Below are 24,483 nucleotides of genomic sequence, written 5' to 3'. Positions count from 1 at the left end.
ATGGAGCAATTTCCTAATGTTGGACATTCCATGAGGCAATATTTCTGCAGAGCTATACAATGTGAAATCTGGTTAATCTGAAGTTGCACAATATCCAAAGAACACACACACACACACACACACACACACACACAGAGAGAGAGAGAGATAGAGAGAGAGAGAGAGGTCACCTGACATACAGTATGTGCTAACATTAGCAGTATAGTTTCTAAAGGTCAGTGAGTCATGTGGAATGGGGTGCGGGGAATATCTTCTCAGAAAACAAACAAACAAACAATAACAAAAAATGTACATCCTGATCTGAGAAAACTAAATAAAAATGTACACTCACCTAAAGGATTATTAGGAACACCTGTTCAATTTCTCATTAATGCAATTATCTAATCAACTCACATGGTCACATGGCAGTTGCTTCAATGCATTTAGGGGTGTGGTCCTGGTCAAGACAATCTCCTGAACTCCAAACTGAATGTCAGAATGGGAAAGAAAGGTGATTTAAGCAATTTTGAGCGTGGCATGGTTGTTGGTGCCAGACGGGCCGGTCTGAGTATTTCACAATCTGCTCAGTTACTGGGATTTTCACACACAAACATTTCTAGGGTTTACAAAGAATGGTGTGAAAAGGAAAAACATCCAGTATGCGGCAGTCCTGTGGGCTGAAAATGCCTTGTTGATGCTAGAGGTCAGAGGAGAATGGGCCGACTGATTCAAGCTGATAGAAGAGCAACTTTGCCTGAAATAACCACTCGTTACAACCGAGGTATGCAGCAAAGCATTTGTGAAGCCACAACATGCACAACCTTGAGGCGGATGGGCTACAACAGCAGAAGACCCCACCGGGTACCACTCATCTCCACTACAAATAGGAAAAAAGAGGCTACAATTTGCAAGAGCTCACCAAAATTGGACAGTTGAAGACTGGAAAAATGTTGCCTGGTCTGATGAGTCTCGATTTCTGTTGAGACATTCAGATGGTAGAGTCAGAATTTGGCGTAAACAGAATGAGAACATGGATCCATCATGCCTTGTTACCACTGTGCAGGCTGCTGGTGGTGGTGGTGTAATGGTGTGGGGATGTTTTCTTGGCACACTTTAGGCCCCTTAGTGCCAATTGGGCATCGTTTAAATGCCACGGCCTACCTGAGGATTGTTTCTGACCATGTCCATCCCTTTATGGCCACCATGTACCCATCCTCTGATGGCTACTTCCAGCAGGATAATGCACCATGTCACAAAGCTTGAATCATTTCAAATTGGTTTCTTGAACATGACAATGAGTTCACTGTACTAAAATGGCCCCCACAGTCACCAGATCTCAACCCAATAGAGCATCTTTGGGATGTGGTGGAACGGGAGCTTCGTGCCCTGGATGTGCATCCCACAAATCTCCATCAACTGCAAGATGCTATCCTATCAATATGGGCCAACATTTCTAAAGAATGTTGAATCAATGCCACGTAGAATTAAGGCAGTTCTGAAGGCGAAAGGGGGTCAAACACAGTATTAGTATGGTGTTCCTAATAATCCTTTAGGTGAGTGTATATACAGTACTGTGTAAAGGTTTTAGGCACATATGATGTTTCACAAAAGCATTTGTCTTAAGATAGTTATTTATATCTTCAGCTTTATTGTGTCAATAGGAAATATAAATGTTAGACTCCCAAAAATGTATTTTGCAAATAGAAACAATCAGAATAGAAGAACAGTGTGACCTGAAACAGATATCATGGCCCCCACAGACCCCTACTGAACATAATGTCTGTCTGAGATTACATGAAGAGACAGCAGTTATTGAGACAGCCTAAATAGATAGAAGAACTGTGGTGAATTCTCCAAGAAGCTTGAAACATCCTATCTGCCAACAACCAAGAAAAACTGTGTTCAGGTTTAACTAGGAGAATTGGTGCTGTTTTAAATGCAAAGATGGTCACACTAAATATTGATTTAGCTTTTTTATGTTTACTGGACTTTGTATGACATTAATTGATAAATGAAAACGATTTATTTCATTATTTTTGAAGACATCCTCACTATGAAACATGTTTCACAAGTGCCTAAAACTTTTACACAGTACTGTATATATGTATTTTGTCAGAGATTGTGACATGAGAATGTGTGTGGGTATTGTTCTGAACACTAGAAATAGTATCTGATAAGTGCAGCAAAGCAAAACAATAGCACAATGAATGAGGAAGTAATTGCACTTCTCTTTTTCTAATTGCCCCAATACAATCTGGAAATTTACCATGAAATTCAGTGTTTCAGGAAGCTACTTTAAAACTGTCACTTCTAAAGCTACAAGCTACTCATAATTTTCAGTAAGTAAACTACAGTCATGTTGCTCTTTTAAAGTTGCACTCAGTAATTGTTTGAATATGTCGTCTTGAACTTACACTGACACTTATGGGCATTGATGCATCATCATTCAAACGCAATAGTTTTCAGTTACTGTTGCCATTCATTCCCTATTCAGAGTCAGCCAAGATTTTTTTTTACTTCTTTCAAGAAATGAAAAGAGTGCCAGGGAAATTTAATGATATTTAAAACAATATAAATGTATAAAAATAAATCAAGTATTAAATCATGCCATTGGTTGAGGAACATTCTAAGTGGTCGCTCAAACACTTTTATAGCGCCACAGAGACACAGTTTTTACAGTTTTAATTACATTAACCTATGAATGTCTTACAGTTGTAGCCATATATTAAGCTGGGATAGAAGAAAGTATTTTAACACTTTAAAAAAATTTACACACTTCAGCTTTAAATGATTCTGATTCCCAAGCCTACATATAAGAGAGAGAAGACAGATTATGTGTTTTTGATAACTCCCTCGGCTCCATTGTTGCATTTGCAATATAATGTGGCAAACGTAGTGATTTGTGATGCTACACCTCTAGTTGTAGGAAATTGTAGCTTGTTACTGGAAATTGTTAAAATAGCTCAAGTACTGCTCATTTAAGTTGAAATCTATGGTGAGCAGGCCAATAACGGTCTGTCTTACTGTTTTGAATTTACAATGATCTCCAGTTCATATAAATAAGGCTGGTAATAGAAATGTACCTCCTCTTCGACCTCGACACTGCAGATATGTTTTATAAGTTCGGTTCTCTGGTTTATGTGCTGCTGTGTTGTGTTTTCTTTTGTTAATATCTCTGTTGTGGTCCAATTGCTCCCATAAATCAAGTTCCCTCTCGAGAGGTCTCTCCTATTGCGTAAGTAGCTTACGCTATGGGAAAACTCAGTTTCTCGAGAAATATTGAAGTCTTTATGTAAAACGCATTGCAGCTGCACAGCAGACAGAAGCCTTCTGCTACGCCATCCGGCACGCATCACCTTGATATCCTTTTACTAAGCTACTTTGCAAGTGTTCGCCTCTGCGACGCTTTTTTGTCATTTAGTAAAAGAGCAAATTCGAGGCGTTGTTTCAAATGCCTTCGACCTGCGCCTCGTGCAGAGGCCCTCTTCCTGACGGGGACCGTCACATTTTCTGCGCTCGCTGCCTGAGACCTGACCACGCAGAAGCTGCTCTCACTGAGGCGGATGCCCCGAATGTGACTCCCTGGGCCTCACCGAGCTGCGCGCTCGCTTTGCCGCCTTCGCCGCGAACGAGCCTGCTACCACCGTGCTGCCATCCCCTCTGTTCGAGCCGCGCAAGAAAAAGCGGCGCTCACGGAGGCCGCCAGAGCGGCTTCACCACCACCTGAGGAATCCCTGCCGCCAGTTCAATTCACGCAGGCAGACCAGCACCCCTCCGGAGCGGTGGGTCTCGTCTCGTTCTGCGCTTCAGGGGACGACGGTGAAAAGGATGACAGCCTTTCCATTGACGCTGCATCCGACGACTGGCCGGGCTCGGCCTTCGACCCCGCGCCGTCGACATTAGCGGACACGAGCACGGGCACCAGCATGGACTCAGAGATCGTCCGCATCCTGTCCAAAGCCGTGGAAGACCTCGGGCTCGACTGGTCTTCTCCGGAAGAACCCGCCCGCAGCCGGCTGGACGAGTGGTTCCTGCAAGGCATTACCCAGTCCCCTTACAGGCGGCTGGAAATGTCTGTACAGCAGTCAATGGGCCAGTCACAGAACTTGCTCAACTGCAGTCAAACGCCGTTTTAACGGCAACACACAGAAATCACAAAAAGAGTCATTTTCTGCCTGTGTCACTAAGGGGTCACGTGTCCACACTAAAGTGCGCATTCCCACATATCAATACTGTCCAAACAGTGCCGAATACTTCCCCAGCTCAAGCTGGACGCCCCATAAATGTGGATCGTGTGCCTATTGTCATGTATGCACCACTACACACAAGCACTGTTTCCACAGTTATAAACACTTCCCCAGTAAAAGCGGGAAATACTATAAAGGTAGCGCGCGTGCCTGCTGTCATGCATGCACCCCTACACACAAACACTGTATGCATGCCCAAAAACCCCCAGCCTCGAGCGAGAGGCTTTATGAAAATGGCGCGCGTGACTACTACGGTATATGCACCCCCACCCATAAGCGTTGCCCATACAGTTTCAAACAGTTCTCTGGCTCATGCCGCGAGCATCACAGATGCGACGTGCAAGCCAAGAAACTCTCCGCTAAGAACGGGAAGCTTTATGAAAGTGGCGCGTGCCTATTACAATGTATGCACCCCCACCCGTAAACACTATCTATAAAGTTTCAAACATTTCTCCAGCTCATGCTGCGAGCATTACGGAGATAGCGCGCGTGCCTGTAATCTCACACGCACCCCTGCACTCGGCACTCAACAAAGCTGCTCAGCGCGCTCCCGCGCCTCTGAGAGCTGTAAGCTCAGTGTTAGCACAAGGCAACTCGCCGGCAGGGCCCATACGTCACTGCGACACGCCCCAGCCAGCATTCAGCCCATATCTGTGCGAGCAAAAGCCTGGGAAAAAATCCCGACATGCCGAAATGGGTTTTGAACATAATAAAACACGGTTACTCGCTTCAATTCGCCAGAGACCACCCCGCTTTTCAGCGGTGGTCGAGACGAAAGTGAGGAAAGATGTTTCACATGTTCTACGCACCGAGGTGCTCAAACTGATAGAGAAGGGCTTATAGAAACTGTTCCTCCCTCTATGAGCTAGGCGGGTTTTTACAGCCGCTACTTTCTGCCTCGAAAAGGACGGTGGCCTCCGCCCCATCCTAGATCTCAGACATCTGAACAAAGCTTTAATGATTCGCTCGTTCAGAATGTTAATCGACCAAACATATCCTCACGCAAGTTCGCCCGGGATTGGTTTCTATCAGTGGATTTGAAAGACGCTTACTTTCACATTCCGATAGCGCCTCATCACAGGCCATTTCTGAGATTCGCTTGAGGGACAGTCATACCAGTACACAGTACTACCATTCGGCCTATCATTGGCCCCCGTACATTCACGAAATGTATGGACGCAGCACTTTCCCCCCGAGACAGCTGGGAGTGCGAATACTGAATTACCTCGACGATTGGCTAATCCTAGCACAATCAGAGAGTCAGTTAACGACGCACAGATCTTGGATTATCAGCCATCTAGAATGCCTGGGTCTGAGAATCAATTTTGCAAAGAGCGTGCTATCCCCCAGCCAGAGTATCTCTTTTCTGGGAATAGTGCTAGACTCAGTGCAGATGACGGCGCACCTCTCATCAGAGTGCACGCTCGCTATTCGGCGCCTTGCAACATCATTCAGAGCGTCAAAACGATTTCAAAGGATGCTCGGTCTCATGGCCTCGGCATCAGCTGTACTCCAGCTAGGATTGTTGCACATGCGTCCTCTCCAACGCTGGCTCAAGAGCCGTGTCCCCACTCACGCGTGGGGCTTGGGCCACTTTTTAATCAGAGCGAATCACGGCTGTATAAAAGCCCTGACGCCCTGGAAGGCCGTCGACTGGTATCAAACCGGCGTGAGTCTGGGCGTGAACACACGGAGAAAAATGATCACGACAGATGCCTCCAAAATAGGATGGGGGGGCCCTTTACGAGGGCAGGCCTGTCTCCGGTTTTTGGTCAAACCCGGAAAAGCGCCTACATATAAACTGTCTGGAAATGAAAGCGGTCGCCTTGGCTCTCAGAGCCCTGCTTCCGTACCTGAAAAACGAACACGTCCTGGTCCGAACGGACAACATGACGGTGGTATTGTATATAAATCGCCAGGGTGGACTCAGGTCGAGCTCCCTGCACTCTATGGCCAGGGAGCTCATCTTATGGTCACAGCACAACCTGCGCTCGCTGAGAGCAGCGCATGTGCCAGGCGTCCTGAACCAGGGAGCGGACATGCTGTCCAGAGACAAAGTTCTCCCAGGAGAATGGTCTCTCCACCCCTGACGGTTCAGTGGTTATGGCAAACCTTTGGCGAGGCAGAGGTCGACCTCTTCGCCTCCAGGGAAAATGCGACTGCCCTCTTTTCTTCTCAAAGAGCACGGACGCGCTCGCCCAAGTCTGGCCGAGCAGCCCCTTGTATGCTTTTCCCCGATCGCGATGCTACCTCAGGTCATCAGTCGGATCAGGGAGGTGAAATGTGCAGTGCTCCTGGTAGCCCCACTCTGGAAGAACCAGACGTGGTTTCCAGAACTAATGCAGATGATGCAATCTGCCCCATGGCCGATTCCGTTGAGGCTGGACCTCCTCAGGCAGGCCAACGGGATGATTCTTCAACCCCGCCCCGATCTGTGGGCCCTTCATGCATGGCCCCTCAACGGGTTCCAGAGAACCTCCCCAGCGGAGTGTTGAGAACCATCACTGAGGCACGAGCGCCCTCTACGAGGCGCTTATATGCCCAAAAGTGGAAAGTGTTCAGTGACTGGTGTGATACCAAGAGCTTGAACCCCAAATCGTGCGAGATACCAAGCGTACTCGCCTTTTTGCAAGAGCTGCTGGAGGCGGGCCGCACACCCTCCACGCTCAAAGTCTATGTGGCTGCCATAGCAGCGTCACACAATCTTAATAAAGAACGCTCTTTAGGGAAAAACGACCTAATCATTCATTTCCTAAGAGGCGCTAGGAGGATGAACCCTCCTCGCCCCCCCTCGGTACCGATCTGGGACCAGGCCACGGTCCTGGACGCACTCAAGAGTGCCCCGTTCGATCCTCTCCGAACCGTGCACCTTAAACAGCTCTCGCTCAAAACTGCGCTCTTGCTGGCACTCGCCTCAGTCAAGAGAGTGGGCGACCTGCACGCGCTGTCATCAAGCGCTGCTTGCTTGGTATTTGGACCTAACGACTGCAGAGTTGTCCTTGGGCCAAAGCACGGGTATATTCCTAAAGTGCTCTCCACACCCTTCAGAGTACAGGTGATATCTCTGGCAGCGCTATCGTCCCCAGCAGACGAAAGCGACGCTAATTTACTCTGCCCGGTCAGGGCGCTCAGAGTATACTTGGAACGTTCTGCCTCGTTCAGACAGACGGAACAATTATTCGTATGCTTTGGCGGCCGCACTAAAGGTCTCGCAGTTTCAAAGCAAAGAATATCGCGCTGGATAGTAGATGCTATAGCGCTGGCTTATGAAGCCAAGGGCCTTCAATGCCCCTTAGGCGTCAGAGCTCACTCTACGAGGAGCATGGCCTCCTCGTGGGCGTGGTCGAGTGGGATACCCATTGAGGATATTTGTGCGGCGGCAGGCTGGGCCTCGCCTTCGACATTTATCAGGTTTTATAACCTACAGGTCCCCTCATTGCATTCCAACATTCTATCAGCCTGACTGTAGAATGGACTGGAGCACGTATATGCTGAGCATTATCTCCTCCCTTATAAGGTCCGTCTCTGACTGACTTAGAGGGTTTTTTTTTATGCATATCAGTAAATAGAAAAATCAGTACATAAGATATGTGCTTGTGTTTTTACAATGAGCGCCCCACCATGGGCCACCTTGGGGCAAAGGTGCTCTGTATTATCCCATTATATAGCTCGCCGTTGGCCAGCTCGTTGAATAATCACTTTGCTTTAAGGCTCAGGCATCTGCCTCTGGCTTTATAGAGCGAAGTCAGCATGCACGGCGTTTTGCATGGTGTTCCCATAGCATAAGCTACTTACGCAATAGGAGAGCCCTCTCGAGAGGGAACGACTCAGTTACTAACTTAACCTCGGTTCCCTGAGAGGAGGGAACGAGTACTGCGTAAGCTGCCGTGCTTGTGCTTGGTCAGTCGCTTCAGTCGATTGAACCTAAAGAACTCTCATGCCAATCTTGGCGGGCTCTGAGCGCGCGGGCGTGAAGCGCGCTCATTGGTCGCGCGTTCAGAGTCGCCCCGTCATTGGTTCGAGCAAGTTGCTGCAGCACAGCCAATGACCGAGCTGCCTCGCTCATTGCTGTCTGCTGTGCAGCTGCAATGCGTTTTACATAAAGACTTCAATATTTCTTGAGAAACTGAGTTTTCCCATAGCGTAAGCTACTTACGCAATACTCGTTCCCTCCTCTCAGGGAACCGAGGTTACGTTAGTAACCGAGTCGTTTTCTTCCCATCTTATGAAAGGCAGCGTAACTGCTGCTCTCTTGCACTCTCATGAACACGTACAGAGAGCAACAGTCAGTTAAATGTAGCTTTGTTCCTCACCAAGTCTTATCGTATGCCTTCAGAACAAAGCATTAGTCTAATTGAATAATTTATTAATCTTCTGAATTATACTGTTGCATACTTTTGAAGCTTGAACAGGTGGTCACCATTCACTGCCATTTTGTTTGACATCACTGAGAATTGTTTTGATTGTTAAATTTTTCGCTTTGTGTACCGAAAAATAAAGTCAGATTGGTTTAGAACAAAAGGAGGGTCAGAAAATAATGAATACATTTAATTTTTAATTTTAATTTTAAATGTAACCTTTGCAAAGCACATTTGGTTGGAGTTTGGACATAAACCGCCCATATTTGAGATGGGAAGTTATAATAATGTAGGTAACTAATAAGCATGTGTACACTCACAGCACTTTTTTAAGAAGAGTATGGTCCTAATAAAGTGCCTGATGTGGTCTTCTGCTGTTGTAGCTCATCTGCCTCAAGGTTCGACATGTTGTGCATTCTGAGATGCTTTTCTGCTCACTACAATTGTACAGAGTGGTTATCTGAGTTACCGTGGCATTTCTGTCAGCTCAAACCAATCAATCAAATATATATATATATATATATATATATATATATATATATATATATATATATATATATATATATATATAAATAAATAAATAAAGTAAAACTATACATGTTTCAAAACACATGATTTTAATATTGACTCTAACAGTAACATAGTATAAGAAGCGGAAAGAAACAATAGCAACAAGGCTAGAATTTTTTTACACAGCACATCACAGCAGTATTATGGACATTATATATGTTTTCCAATGATTACAACAATCCTACTGTGATACTGGCTTCCTTCAACATTGATGTATATTAAAATGAACATCTACATCACGGAAAAAAAAACACTAAAGTCTGTTTGCTACTAACTACTGTATATGAAAATTATGCATTGTCCTGATACATTTTAATACATATCCAAACCAGGCATGGTGCGACTGGATTTTTATCATCAAGTAATTTTTCCAGAAAATGCTGAGTCAATCAGAACATATTTAACATTTGCTTTATACCAGAGACTGAAAGGGACTTTGTATTCACTTATATTCTGCTCCACATGGACCAATGAGATTTCTCTGTGGGTGGAACTACCCAGCGAAACACTGCAGAAAGACACTAAAGAGGAGTTTACTTTCACATATTAATATTACGCAATTGGAAAATGCTGTTATCCAAATCAAATTACAGCGCATTCAGGCTATACATTTTATATTAGTCCATGAATTCCCTGGGAATCAAACATATGACTAAATGTCCTGCTGCTTGTTTCGGCAAGTTAAGACATAAAAAAATTATAAAAAGTAAAAACAATTTGAGGTATTAATTCCATTAATAAACTACTTGAACTTCAGAATTACGGTCAAATGTGTAATTTTGTAACCTTAATGCTGTTAATGAAATTCCTCTATGGTTGAATGGATCAGAAATCTCACCCATTCAATTACAATTGAACATACAAAACATAAATATGTTAGTGAATTTGATTCTGGGACCATCTACTAGATACTACTGGGATTGGCTCAAAAAACCCACACAATAAATTAGCGAATGACAGTCACATTTCATAACTGGCACAATAAAAAGCAGTTGAGCAGCATTACTTGCTCCCATTTTAATGACTACTTGAATACACAATGGCTACATGCTTCTCTCTGATACACTACAGTGGCTCGAGTTGCTTAGAATCTGATTTTTAATTTAAAGAGATAGTACACTAAAAAATGAAAAATCTGTCGTTATTTACTAACACTCATGTCATGTCCAGACCTGTTTGACTTTCTTTTTTCAATGAAACACAAGAAGAGAAATTTTGAACAATGTTAACACAGCTCTATTTTCCATACAATGCAAGTAAATGGTGACTGAGATTGTCGAACACCTCCACAAATAGTTTTGAAAAGACATACAGGTGAGTAAACGACAATAGAATTTTAATTTTTTTGGGTGCACTATCCCTTTAAGTTCCTTAAAGTTCCTTTCATTGGCTGCCACATTTCGGCAAAGCAGGCATTATCCTTCATTAATATTTACACACTACCAAACTGGATGTTAAACAGTGCTAGATAAACTGGTTTGGCAGTCACAAACAAAGTTAGACTTAGTCCAAATCTTTTCCTGGTCCACAATTATTTAAAAGTCAGCATCGACTCTACATACAAAGCCCCAAAAGTCAAGACGCAAGAGTCTTTAGAGGCATTCAAAGGTCCTGCTTGTTCTCACTCTTCACTGGGCCTAAGAGGCCTTCGATGTTTTCCAGGTCTGGTGGATACACCTGATTCTCACACACCATCTGACTGAAGTGTGCATCATTTATAGACGCCATGTTCATCATTGGTTGGTTGACCGCTAAGTTTGGTTTTGTATTGGTGCCATCTACAGTGAAGTTGAAATCAGATCCTAAAAGAAACTGCGTGATAAGCTGGTCTGGACCTTGCGCATCAAAGCACTGAGTGAGGCTATGTAGGATTTTTTCCAAAGACTCTTGGTCCAGGCTAACACAACTGTCCTCCTGTTTAAAGTCCTCATTATAGTGAATTTCCTCCATGCCCTGGGATTGCATGTGGATGACCCCGTCCAGAGCAGGGATTGCCAAGGGAGTGTTGGGAACGTAGAATGGGTCGAATGGCTGTGATGTGCTGGGTTCATTCATGGTTATGTCTTGAACTGGAGAACAAGAGAGAACATATTAGTATTAAATGACATAGAAACATATTAAAGTGATAGTTAAACCAAAAATGTAAATTCTCTCATCACCCGAATGCCATCCCAGATGTGGGATTTTAGTAAAATATTTCAGGTCTGTAGGTCCATACAATGCAAGTGAATGGTGATCAGAACTTTGAAGCTCCAAAAAGCATACAAATGCAGCATAAAAATAATCCATATGACTCCAGTGGTTTAATCCATGTCTTCAGAAGAGATATGATAGGTGTGGGTGAGAAACCGACCAATATCTAAGTCCTTTTTTACTATAAATCACCACTTTTGTTTTTGGTGATTCTTTGTTTATATCACCACCAACTGGGCAGGAATTTATAGTAAAAATTACTTATTGATCTGTTTCTTCAAAAAATTTTAATTTGTGTTCAGCAGAAGAAAGAAAGTCATACACATCTAGGATGGCATGATGGTGAGTAAATGATGAGAAAATTTAGAAAATAGGGTCAGTTTTGATTTCATGTCATCTCCTTACCTTGAGGGACACTGCACTGCTCGCTGAATTTAATGTCCGATTTTATTTTCCTCTTGCGATTTACTCCATAGGGATCTGCAAATCAGACAGCGAGAAATAGATTAAACCTCCTTCAACCTTGTAAGGTGAAAGGAACATGGAAGATACAGACAGTAAAAAAAGGTAATAAGTGAAGTGTTTGTGCTCTACACAACAGAAGTGCTATTGAATTAATAGTATTAAAGTTACCTCCTACATACTTTCAGTTTCCACTGGCATAATGCGGCCTATTTATAAATACCCTTGAATAACTTGCATAATAAAACAGCCTCCTTTGCTATAAACTGCAAGAGAGGTACGGATTCATTTCTGGATCTGAGGCATCTTGCCTTAAGGTAACTGCCCTATTGGTTTTCTATTGTAATGCTCTTTCATACAGTAGTACTCTAGTTCATCCAAAATTAAATTTTTATGTGGGGGGGCATTCTGTGAGGAACAGCCCGAAAAGGTAAGTTGTTATTCGCTGAAATACTCATCCAAAATACAGTGGCAAGAAAATGTATGTGAATTATTTAGAATCACCTGCATTTAAGTATAAATTTGTCTTCAAATCTGGTTTTATCTTCATCTAAGTTACAATAATGAACAAACACAATCTGTTTTAACTAATAACACACAAATCATTGTATTGTTCTTGTACATATTAAATACATCATTCAAACATTCACAGTGTAGGTTGGAAAAATTATATGAATCCCTAGGTTAATGACATCAACAAAAACTATTTAGAGACAGGAGTTTGCAAACCTGCCATACAATTAATGAAACGAGATTGGAGGTGTAGGTTTAAGCTACTTTGACTTAGAAAAAGCACTCAAACATTTTGCGTTTGCCATTCACAAGAAGCATCAACTGAAGTGGAACATGCCTCGCAAAAGAGATCTCAGAAGACCCACGATCAAGAATTGTTGCTTTGCATAAAGCTGGAAAGAGTTACAAAATTATCTCAAAGAGATTAGATATTCATCTGTCCACAGGAGACTATTTAGTCCTGTGGCTACTCTCCCTAGAAGTGTCCGTTCAGTCTAGATGACTCAAAGGACACACAGCAGAATGCTCAATGAGGTAAAGAAGAACCCTAGAGTGACAGCTAAAGACAAGAAGGAATCACTGGAACTGGTGAACATCTCTGTTCATGAGTCTACTATACAGAAAACATTAAACAGGCATTCGGTCTAAGGCAGGATAGCATGGAGGAAGCCGCTACTTTCCAACATAAACATAAAGGAGTGACCACCTTGACACTCAACTCTACTGGGAAAATGTTTTCTGGACTGATGAAACTAAGGTTGAATTTTTTTGAGAAGAACATGCATCATTAAATATGGCATAAAAATGGGCACCACATACCAACATGAAAACATCCTAATGATGAAGTATGGTGGAAGGAGCATCGTGATTTGGGGCTGTTTTGTTACTTTGAGCATGGACCGCTTGCAATTATTGAGGGAAAATTTTATTTTATGAAGATATCCTTCAGGATAACGTCATGTCTGTGCACCAGCTGAAGTTTAGTAGAAGTTGGGTGATGCAGCAGGACAATGACCTGAAATATCAAAGTAAATCCACTACCGAATGGCATTAAAAAAAAAGAAAATCCACTTTTTGGAGTGGCCCAGTCAGAGCCCAGACCACTTATTTTTCACGTTTTCCACAGAATTGTGAACGTGTGGGATTTGCTCATTAAATGGGATTTGTTCATTAAGACAAGAAACATTATTGTTTGTGTTTTGTTAGCTTAATCACATTGTGTTTGACTATACTTTTGACTTTGATGAAGCTGAAATCACATCTTATGACCAATTAATGCGATTATGCTTAATAAGCCGACAAAGTGTGAGGATTTTGATACTTAATGACACCAAAATCTATTGCTTCTTGCATGTTTTGTCTGATTGTTATGCGGCAAGTTGGAATATGTAGAATTACGAATATGATTTGAGAGCTACAGCAGAGGGGAAGTTTGTTTATGTAAAAAATTACAAAAATTTAATAAACTGCTCCTCACATAAAGCCATCGTTTGCCTCTGAAGACTTTGAACATGGTGCACAAATCGTATTAACTACTACTTTTATGGTAATTTTATTGGGAGCTCAATATCGTATGTGCCCCTTCAGGTTTAATGTATGGAAAACCGCCAACATTCTGCCTAACCTCTCTTTTGTGTTAAACGGAGGAATGACAGGTATAAAAGTATATGAGGGTGAATAAATGATGACAGAATTTTCAGATTTTGGGAGAACTATTCCTTTAAAGGGTGTTCAGTGACTCACCTGCATTGTCTGGAACGTAGGTGAACTTGACTGGCTCGCTGTCCATCCGATCAGACATGCGGCGTAGACACACATTGACCTCTACCTCCTCAGATGTGTTCTGCTCCCTGAAGGGTGGGGACTTAAAGACGATGGCGATCTGTCTGTGGACATCGGTCTGAGCAAACTCCGCTTTGGCCTCCCAGTCCTCCAAGCTGAAGATTATGTCAATGTCATCTGTGTGGTTTCCAGACAAAAAAGGTGTGTACGCAGATTAGTTCTTTCAGTTCAAATGCATCATAAACATGGTAACAAATGTGTTATCACTGTACAATCATGATTTTAGATGTTCTAAAGTAACAGAATGATGGATATATTTGGAATTTATAGTAGCATTTTCATGTACCTTTTTGCACTTTGTCACAGAGCATGTAAATTTCAGTCTTTCCTGTGCAGGGGCCTCTGATGACATTAAGCCGATTGATTTTCAGTTCTGCTGTTGTGGTCGCCTCTAATTAGACAAACACAAACAATCCAAACATCATCTGGTAGGAAATTACAGAATCATCATGACCCTGAACACTACCATTGATTTGTTTCAAGGAGCCACAAATAATACAAACAATAAGTCCTGAAACACAGTCAAACACTAGAATTTCATGTGTCATTCCAAAATGTGTCGCACTTCATAACACAAGTTTTTGCATTCTCAGCATTGCCACAAGGGGCACTATAGAGTGTGTTAGCGCTGTATGATCGCGAATGCATTTACATGCAGATCTTACACAGATTATGCTTAAAACGACAACTGGAAGATCATGTCAAGGCCTTAAATGGTTTTCCTTTATCGGGAAGGAAGTATAAGTTAATCAATGGTCTATGCAAAATCTGATCGGTACATATAGATGTTTGCCCATTACCCAGACAATAATGTGCATTGGTGCTATATGGTCTGTTTTCTCTTTCAGGTCAGCCATTTTAATGGCAGAGCAACAGTTTGCTAGTTAGTTATGCCTGATTTATACTACAGAAGAAGCCAAACTTTCTTCTCCTGGACGAAATAAAGCACCCTAGGTGAACGAAGCCAACAATATTTTAATATTGCCCTAAATCGCATATTTTTGCACTATTCTACTCCATTTTGTGGTGTAAGTAGTGTGAGTAGTGGATTTGCATTGGCTAACTGGTCAATGTGCTAAAGCTAGCAGCAACACATTGCGTGCGTTTGAAGTTTAGTGTTCTATTGGTACAATATTACCCAATGAAAATGAATACACTAAACAGCCAAGTGCATAGAGTAAGTGCAAAGTATATAATGCGTCGTTTGGGACTTACTCTTGTCATAGATCGGGTTGGAAACCACGGGAGCAAGGTAGGTCCTGTCTCCGTCTTTTCGTTCCAGCTCACACTGGAAACACAGTCTCACAACATTCATGTCCATGTCCTCAATGCTCTTAGAGTGTCCCGCTGCCAGAAAACAAGAGAAAAACATTCAACAAAAGCTATATATATATATATATTCCATTCAATACTGATAAATATTGATAAAATATTTCAATTCAATTTAAAAATTGACAATTTGTATCACATTTGTGTGTGCTATAAATCTCTGCTTATTAAGAGTATCACAGTGTTAGCTTAGCAACATGCTAACTAGAGATGCACCAAAACAGCTGCATTTTTTAATTGTCAAGGTTGTGACAGATAGATGTACAGTCTCTTCAATGTTTTGTACAGTTGATTAAAGTGTTTTTGTGTCTTCCGCTGCCCTGACAGAGCTTTATGATAGCTTTATCCAGTGTATGTCTTTGTAAAGACGGTAAGTCTATCCCTCAGCCAAAAAGCAAAGATGGTGCTCCTGTGAATAAGGTCTATTGGTATTGCCCGATAAAAGCAATTATCTGCATCATCTCTACATATCCCGATTGTTTAAATAGAGCCAATGATCAGGGCCGACTATTTCTTGTCAAAAGGAGGCAGAAAATTGCATAAAAACTTGAGCTGTGTGGAAAAGAAAATGTCTCTTTTGTGGAATCACTTTAAATTGAGAGACAATGACGCATGAGTTGCAATTCGTAAGCTTTGCACTACAAGAATTTCATGAGGTGAAACTACCATTTAAACTTTAACTAATTGATTAATCAAATTAACACAGCAAGTAATATGAAGAGATTCACAAAGCGGAGCCTGCTTAGTTTAAAAAGGGACAAGCAATTAATTATTAGTGACTTGAAACAAGGTTACAGATAAAAGCAGAACCACCAAATTGTCTGTTTAAGCAGATGTTAATCTATATATTATCAGATATCGGCACACAAATGTTTTATTGTGCACCCGTAAAGATAATGTCAAGCTCTATCACAATCAACAGTAAGTCGTCTCCTTTGCATTTCACGTGCTATTTGCATGACTCACAGAGTTTGTATATATGTAGAGTGTTTCAAAGCATTCGCTTATGAGGTTACATTTCAGTAAGTTTGTTCTTCACTATGTGCTGGAACAGAGCCATGCAGTCTGCAACCCAGATAGCACCTCAATTAATGTTGAAACAATTTTGAAATTTCAATGAACAGTCAATGCTAGAATCTGACATCACTTTTGTTAAAACTTTGAAATATCCACAGATTCAATACATTTTCTGAAAAATACATATAAAAATAAAAACAACTTTCGCATAGTTTCTAGAGTTTATTTATCTTCATCACAAAAGTAATGAAAAAAAAAAAAAAGCTGTTGCTGAAGGCTCTGGAGGAACTGCTCCAGCAATATTTTATTTCTGTCTTTTTCTTAACTTCTACATCATAAAACATGAGGAAAGAATGCATGAATGCCCTTCAAATAAATAAATCAAAGCAGTAAATGTGTCAAATGGCATATCCTTCCTCACTCAAATGTCACTTCTAAGTGACGTCAATCACTGATGACTCAGAATGTATTACCATTGTTCTTTAAGGGATCTGTAATAATCTGTCAGTAATCCAACACCAAACACAAAAAACAAGCCAGTAAAACAAAGGGACAGAAAAATAATAATGTGCATGAACATCATTGTTGTGCCGGAGAATACATGTGAACAAACAAGTCTTCAGTTTTGGATTCACCTGTGTTTCCTCACTAACAAGGAAGCATCAATTAGTGGATTAAGAAGCACACATGACCTCGTGGTCATTCACTACGAATCTAATTAGTTCAATGTCACTGTCAACACACACACGTGCTGTTGGCTTTCATCAAAAATGTAATGTTGACCAACATGCTGTTAACATTGAAATTTTGATCGCAATCATGATTCGGATGAAAGAAAATCAACATTATTTCAACATCAACTAGCTATTTGGGAATGATTTTCTGCTACTCACTGTTAAAAGGATCAATATTTTTATTCCTCCTCTTCTGCAGCGAGGCATCAAGTTCTTTCCTCCGCACACACTGGATGCCCAAATTTGAAAAGCTGGAAAAATACAAACATGATTAATGCAGGAAATAACATTCAACCTCCTTTTGCGGACCATGCTGCTTCACGTAGCACAAAAACAAGAGGTGGGGAACGGTATTTTAAAGTGATAATAAAATGAATCCAGTCTGCTCAAAAGCAAATAAAAAAATTATTAAAGGAATATTCCAGGTTCAGGACAAGTTAAGCTCAATCAACAGTATTTGTGACATAATATATTTGGACTTGCCCCTCCTTGTTTTCTTAAAAACGAAAAGCAAACAACGGTGTTCCAGTGAGGCACTTACAATGGAAGTGAATGGGGCTAATCTGTAAACATTATAATACTCACTTTTAAAAGGTATAGCCACAAGACGTAAATAATACGTTTATTAATATGATTTTAGTGTGATAAAATATATAGAAAATAGTTATATCCAGTTTCACAAATTCATTGCCATGATGATATTATGTCAACAAACCCTAAAATGACGATTTAAACAACTTTACAGCTCAAATAATACATGAGTTTTAGCAGAAGTTTTCATACAAGTGCTTTTATAAAATTATAACTTCACATTTCTGCATTTAAACCCTCTAATAATAGGCCCCGTTTACTTCCACTGTAAGTGTCTCCCTGTAACCTTGATTTTTGCTTTTTTAAAGAGTCGAAAGGCCAGGTAGTGTACGTTACTTGGGTTACAAATATATATATATAAAAAAAATTATTGATGGGTACTACAATTAAAATGTGAATTAATATGTTCATATGTACATCTGTTTGTGTTTCTGTGACAGCTGAATGGTGTGACAATGAAGGAAAGAATTTACATTATTTTTAATTTGTTGAGCGGAAAAACAAAAAAGTTTGTGATATGTGTTTTAGAAAAAAACTTAAAAGTCATTAGTAATGTGATTACGTTTTAATGATGTAATCAGTAAAGTAATCTGATAATAATTTGAGTGAACTTGTTAGTTATTTGTATTGGATTACTTTTTAAAGTAACTTACCCAACACTGATCACAATGCACTAAATATACAGAAGAACTGAAATATTGTATCACAGCCCAGATATTAATATAATATGGTTTCGCCAGGTTCCTGCAGATTCTTTACCCAAAACTTGACATTAAAAAAAGAAATATACCTGTGCCTGCGACTACTCTGGGGATTGATGTGGATGACACAGATGCCATCAGAACAGTCTTTCCCAACCAAGCAGTGTGGGTGAGGGCGGTAAGGGATGTCCTTTGTCACAAGAGACACGGTGACTGTCGCATTCTTGATATTGTCGATGGGGCCTTGAATCTACAAGATAGATATAAAACACAGTTTTACTTTTGCTTGAGTAACACTGTTGGTTACAAAGGTTCTTTGTGGTTTTATTGATTAGACAGCCTCTTTCGTTTCAGTTATAATATACTCATGTAAGGAGGTTTGCCAATGGAAAAAATTATTTGCATGAGTTTATTTGTGTGGTTTAAAGGTAGTTCCCTTCGTTGCAGACCATGCATGGCACACTTCTACTGGAAACTAAAAATTGTTGTTGTCTTAACATGTTCGACATTTATATACAATAACCACAAACCATAATGGGGGAACCCCCACTGTCTTGGGATAGTCGGTGCATTCCAGACCCTGAATCAAATAAGGACGCTGAATCAATTTATTATTAGTGTAAATGGAAAAATATCAACAGAATGTTGTAGTCTGAAAAACAAAAAAATCCCACATGAAATCTGATTAAAATCAGAGTGTCATATTGGTTTGGGTGTGTAAATGACAGCATGTTTTTACAACTAAGAAAAGCAATGACTCATAAGTTCATTCATTAGGTTCGTGTCACCAGTTTATTCAGGATAGGAATTAAAAAGTTGTTAAAACTCTTGACAAAAGACGTGAGTCACATCAATTCAAACACACAAACCAAGCAAAGCATTCATGTCAAAAAGTTTCCCCTTGACTTACTTCAATGGCAGGCAAGGTCTTGTTGACATCAGTGCTGGAGGCTCCAAGGATGCTGCCTGCTGATCGTCCCTCACACTCATAACGAAACCGCATGCCTCTCTCCTTTGGCTGCTCCACCACCATAACCTCTGGCTTTTCCAGGAAGAGCTCCAGATGTTCTGTTCCAGTTTGCTGAGGAGGAAGACACTGGACCACTGCAGAGCTTTGTCCCCCTCGCTGAGATCCCCCTTTATAACCTTGGATAGCATGCATTGGTGCTATACCAGCAGTGTGAGTGGTAGGGACCTGGTTTAAGTTGTATGAATGCTGCAAAAATAGACACACAAAACCAATTTGTCAATTTTCTGATTGTGTAAGTGTTCGAATATTTGGCGCTTATCCGTGCAAATTACAAGATACTTAATCCATAGAATAGGGCCAATCCGTAAACATTAAAATACTGACCATTTTAAAAGTTTAGCCACAAGACGTAAACAGTATGTGAAGTGTTTTAACACAGTGTGTTAACATGATTTAAGAGTAAGTGTTATAAAATCACTTACTAAAATTTTCAGTGTAAAGTTATAGCTTATTTTACAACTTTGATGTCAGGACGATGTTATGTCAACAAACCCTAAAACGTCAGTAAAAACGACGATTTAAACAACTTTATAGTTAAAATAAAACACAAGTTTAAACAGAAGAATTAATGCAAGTGCTTTTATAAAATTATAAGCTTCACATTTCTGCCTTTAACCCTCCAAAAATTGGTCCCATTCACTTCCATTGTAAGTGCCTCACTGTAACCTCGATTTTTGCTTCTTTTTAAAGAAAAGGACGGATGAGTCTAAATAATTTTTGTGGTAATCAACATTATGCCACAAATGCTGTCAATTGAGTTTAACTTGTATTGAACCTCATTGTGTAGTTTGAATTGTGTTTAAAAATAAGTATTTAAATAATAATTGTATTAAAAACTCCATAAGATGTTGATTAATGGAGAAAAATAACCTTGGGAGAAACTAGGCTCACTGTGGAAACAAGTCCCCTCTGGCTAACATCATAAATATAATGCCAATATTACTTAATTATGTATAGTGCAAGTCACTCTATCCCTGCTGATCGTTGGATGGCATGCTTGCCAAATTAGTATAGAGTATTCCAGAGAGCACTTCTTGTAAAGCAAGTTATGGCAAAGCTGTATTTCCAAATACCAAATGAACATAAAAATAAAATAATATAGAGCAACAGACAAAATATTTAAACAAATGAATCAAGATCTTCCAACAAGGCTTGTTTTACTGTCACTGTCAGTCTGGGTTTCTGTCTGACAGGACCGTGACATCACTGTCCCATGTCTGTCTTGTGTTTTGTTGTCTGTCTTGGTGTGAACACACGGTTTCGGTTGATTTCCCTGCCGTGCACTCTTCGGTCGTTGTTGTTTCATGTCTGTAGCATGGTGTCTGGATCCTGACCCTTCTGTCTGGTTCGGTGTCGGGATACGGACACTCATGTTCCATGTCTTTTATTGGCGTGAGTGTATTGTGCTTGTAATCTTGGTGTCTTGCACTCGCGTCAATAATCTATGTCCATCTCTCTTGACCGTGGACACGTGTTGCGCTCGCTTTGCGCTGCTCGCCTGGGTCACAAGCTGTCTTCACGTTGTGCTAAGGTTCTGTCACTTCGGTCTGAGGTTTCGGTGTGTGGACGAACTCTTGCACAGGTGTCCCATCTAGTTTTTGCTGCCTGTTGCGTGCATCGTGTGGCGTTTTCCTCACGATGTCCGCTCAGGTTTTGTTTAGTGTGAGAATGCGTGGCATCGCTTTGTTTGGTGTTGCTACGCATTCCGTCGTCTTGTTTGTTGGTTGGCATGAACATACTGTATATTGCCTTATTGTCTTAGCAATGTATGCTCATGTCATTCGGGTGTTTTGTTGTCTTGTGAGAGCATGTGACTTTGTTTTGTTTCTGTATTGCCATGTGACTCTCTCTTACATCATACCGCGCCTTCTTGTTTGTCTTGATAACCGGTTGATTTCACTCCCTATTTTAGTCTCCTCGTGTTTGCTGTCCAGTGCCAGTTTGTCTTGTGTACCTAGTCGGTCTTGTGTGTTCAGGCGGTATAGTATATTCCCCCCTATTTTATGTTTGTTTTTCCCTGTATATTTTCACTCTGCGTTTGGGTCCTGAGCCTCATTATTCTCTGCTTATCCTGACACTCCATATTTAAATGAATATGACCAGTAATTTTCTGCCAACCATCAAACAAGATGTTATTTTCAAACCCCCACAAACAACACAATGTGTCAGCTACACAAAGGCTACAGAAAACCACATTAGCTAGTATTATTACTACTTTAGCATTAGAGGTTCCTTGTTGTACTTTCCCATATTTGAACCCATTAGTGGAAAAACAACTCAGTTACTGTCAGCATTTGATAACCCAATCATTATTCTCAAACACAATGTATTGATCTCTATCGAGTAATCAAAAGAACAAAAGTTGTGTTCATTTAGCCTCAACTATGACAAAATCTTTTAACCAGCATCAGAGAATTGCACGAGAGAAAGAGAAAGCATGTAAAAAAGCAAAGAGTGTGAGAAATAGAATAGAGAGAAGGGGTTATAAACAGCTGGTTTGACTCATGCTCATGTCATCAACATTCAAAAGAAAATAAATAAAAGTTGTTTGGAGAAAATAGTAGAGGAAGACAACGTCTGGACTGCCTGAGAATGGACTCAGATTGCTTACACAAAGAACCACTGAGAAGAGCCTGAGAGAGCATGGTGCAGATCTGTAGAAACAGGGAGCATGCATTGCTGCTCAAAAAATCAACTAATGAAAAAGGAGGGTATTTGCCAGTCTGCCTTTTGTATGGGGAGAAAGGCATGAGGGAACAGGAAAACACTAATTGACAGCAGGCATCAAATTACAGTCTCTCACAAAAGCCTGATGCCCTGTGTGAAAATAAACAAACTTATTTGAACTCTTATTACAAAAATAGCACGTTTTAATATCTATCATAATCACCAATCAAGTAGACTATTGCAAAAACTGTTTGAAAATATTCTTTGAATTTGATGCAAACAACCTGACACAAAAAACTATGCATCAACAAACTTGGTGGCCCGCCAAGAAATATTATCAAAATATGAATAACTAAAATCTTGACCAACCCAAAATAGGTAGTTTTAAAGCTTAGAAGCTGTACTTTACAATGCATATAGGCATTATGACCAAAACTGAATAAGTGCTTTAAATTTTGCAGACAAATCAGAAGTGTTCTGTTTTGATAAATTATTACTGTACATATTATTTTTGCTTACAACTTCACGTGAAACTAACAGAACATAAAATATCACATACCATTACTTAGAGGAGGGGAATTCTCATTAAAACAACCCACACACAATGTAACCAAATGCATACATCATTAGACAACCCACACAAAGCACAATGTGCACACAGCACATAATGTGATATCTGGCTAAAAACACAACAGCTTTCCTGGATCAGATGACTTCATCGGAAATTAAGTAGTACATTGTGCAACGTCACAGAATGCTAAAACTAATTGTTCTAGGATTCAGATCGCTGCAACCAGAGGTGTAAGTCATCCAAATATGGGCAGAGAGGATCATTCACTCTAATTGCATATGGCCACCAGGAGAGTGTGTCAAGGACAGACTCAATGATGGCTCAAATGACACTGAATGGAACTGAATGAGATCTTGTTACTCATGCCTGCATGCTTTGGAGAGAGAGCATGCCTATAGTCATTGTTGTATTTGCATGTGTTATTAGTAATTATGTACAATTATTATGTTTGGAGATGTTTTTGGACACTAGGATAAATTATTTTTTGAATGCTATAACTTTTAATTACTTTGTCGTATCAACACAACATTTTACTCAGTTACATGTGACATGATTGGGAACAAAACAAAAGCAGTTTTTGGAGCTACTTTATTTACACCCTGAGGTACATAATGTCAAATCAGGAAAAAAAAAACAAAAAAAAAAAACTTTCTTTCAGCAGTTTCTTATGAGCGCCATAATTTATCATAATCCACATTTATATTATTAAAATATTTGAAAATGTTTCTTTTAAATTATACTAAACAATTGCCCCTCTTAGGGTTTTATGAAAAGTCATAAGCCTTTAATTTTGGGCATGCCACTGAAACAGGAAATCTTGTCCTCCACCACCCGGATTGAGAAGAGTAACCGTGCCACCACGAGGACCTACTAAGAAGTGGGAATTTGGCATTCCAAATTGGGAGAAAATGGGATAATAAAAAATAAAAAAAAATGTAAGAGTTTAAAGACTTAAATAAAAAGCAGTTTTCAGAGTAGTGGTTGATCGATATGGATTATATAATGGCTGATGCTGATATAAATGTCTTTATAATACAATTTAATGAATGCAAATTATGAGGCATACCCCAAATGTATGAACAAATTGAACTTTACACAATACTTAAAATTTGCCAAAAAATATATGAATATTTGAATAATTGTGCATTATCCATTGAGAAAGCCACCAGAAGACGATTTTGGCATTACCCAGGTTTTCCTTGTACCCCCAAACATTTGACGCCCCCCCAAATCCAACACAGAAACACAATCAAGGAGGAACAACCCAAGCAAAATTATCGAGGAGTACCCACTGTCCAAAAAAAAAAAAATATATATATATATATATATATATATATATATATATATATATCTCTCTCTATCTGTCAGTGGCGGCCCATGCATTTTAAGTCAAGGCCTTCAGTGCGATTCATGCCATTAAGAAAACACAGTTTCACAATGAATAAGACACCGTAAGCCTATCATTGACATTTTAAAAACATGTCCATGCACAAAAGCCAAAATCAAGGAGGTCTAATATGAAGAAAAAGCTCTCTAATAATATTTGCGATTTAAATGTTGCTTGCAATAAATTTTGTTTCGTCAGGGTACAAGATTATTTTCAAAACTTGAACTGACACTGAATGCTTACGCAGCATAATTTAGACTTAGAAAACTCCTGATGTTGCTATAACAATGCA

The 24,483-nt window shown here is 40.3% G+C and overlaps 1 protein-coding gene across 1 annotated transcript; it reads right to left on the bottom strand.

Annotated features, from left to right (window-relative positions):
• Nucleotides 1-9,200: 9,200 nt before the first annotated feature.
• LOC127629554 (transcription factor RelB-like) lies at nucleotides 9,201-19,772 on the bottom strand. Its single transcript, XM_052106645.1, has 8 exons — nucleotides 19,447-19,772; nucleotides 18,626-18,786; nucleotides 17,404-17,495; nucleotides 15,380-15,511; nucleotides 14,451-14,555; nucleotides 14,066-14,281; nucleotides 11,753-11,827; nucleotides 9,201-11,223 (listed from the first exon to the last, which is right to left on the bottom strand). Exons 1-8 carry the CDS (start codon nucleotides 19,696-19,698, stop codon nucleotides 10,757-10,759), a joined length of 1,500 nt encoding a protein of 499 aa, XP_051962605.1. The 5' UTR covers nucleotides 19,699-19,772; the 3' UTR covers nucleotides 9,201-10,756.
• Nucleotides 19,773-24,483: the final 4,711 nt, after the last annotated feature.

The sequence above is a fragment of the Xyrauchen texanus genome, chromosome 36, assembly GCF_025860055.1.
Source record: "Xyrauchen texanus isolate HMW12.3.18 chromosome 36, RBS_HiC_50CHRs, whole genome shotgun sequence".
NCBI classification, from domain to species: Eukaryota; Metazoa; Chordata; class Actinopteri; order Cypriniformes; family Catostomidae; genus Xyrauchen; species Xyrauchen texanus.
The sequence above is the reverse complement of the archived record's forward strand: the minus strand, read 5'-3'. Positions and strand labels throughout refer to the sequence as shown.

Bases quoted from the DNA above. Each gene is read 5' to 3' on its own strand.
- LOC127629554 (XM_052106645.1), bottom strand. From the start codon at position 19,698: ATGCATGCTATCCAAGGTTATAAAGGGGGATCTCAGCGAGGGGGACAA. The intron at 18,787-19,446 runs GTAAGTCAAGGG...TCTATCTTGTAG, and splicing joins AGACCTTGCCTGCCATTGAA to ATTCAAGGCCCCATCGACAA. The intron at 15,512-17,403 runs GTGAGTAGCAGA...GTTTTCTGGCAG, and splicing joins AAATATTGATCCTTTTAACA to CGGGACACTCTAAGAGCATT.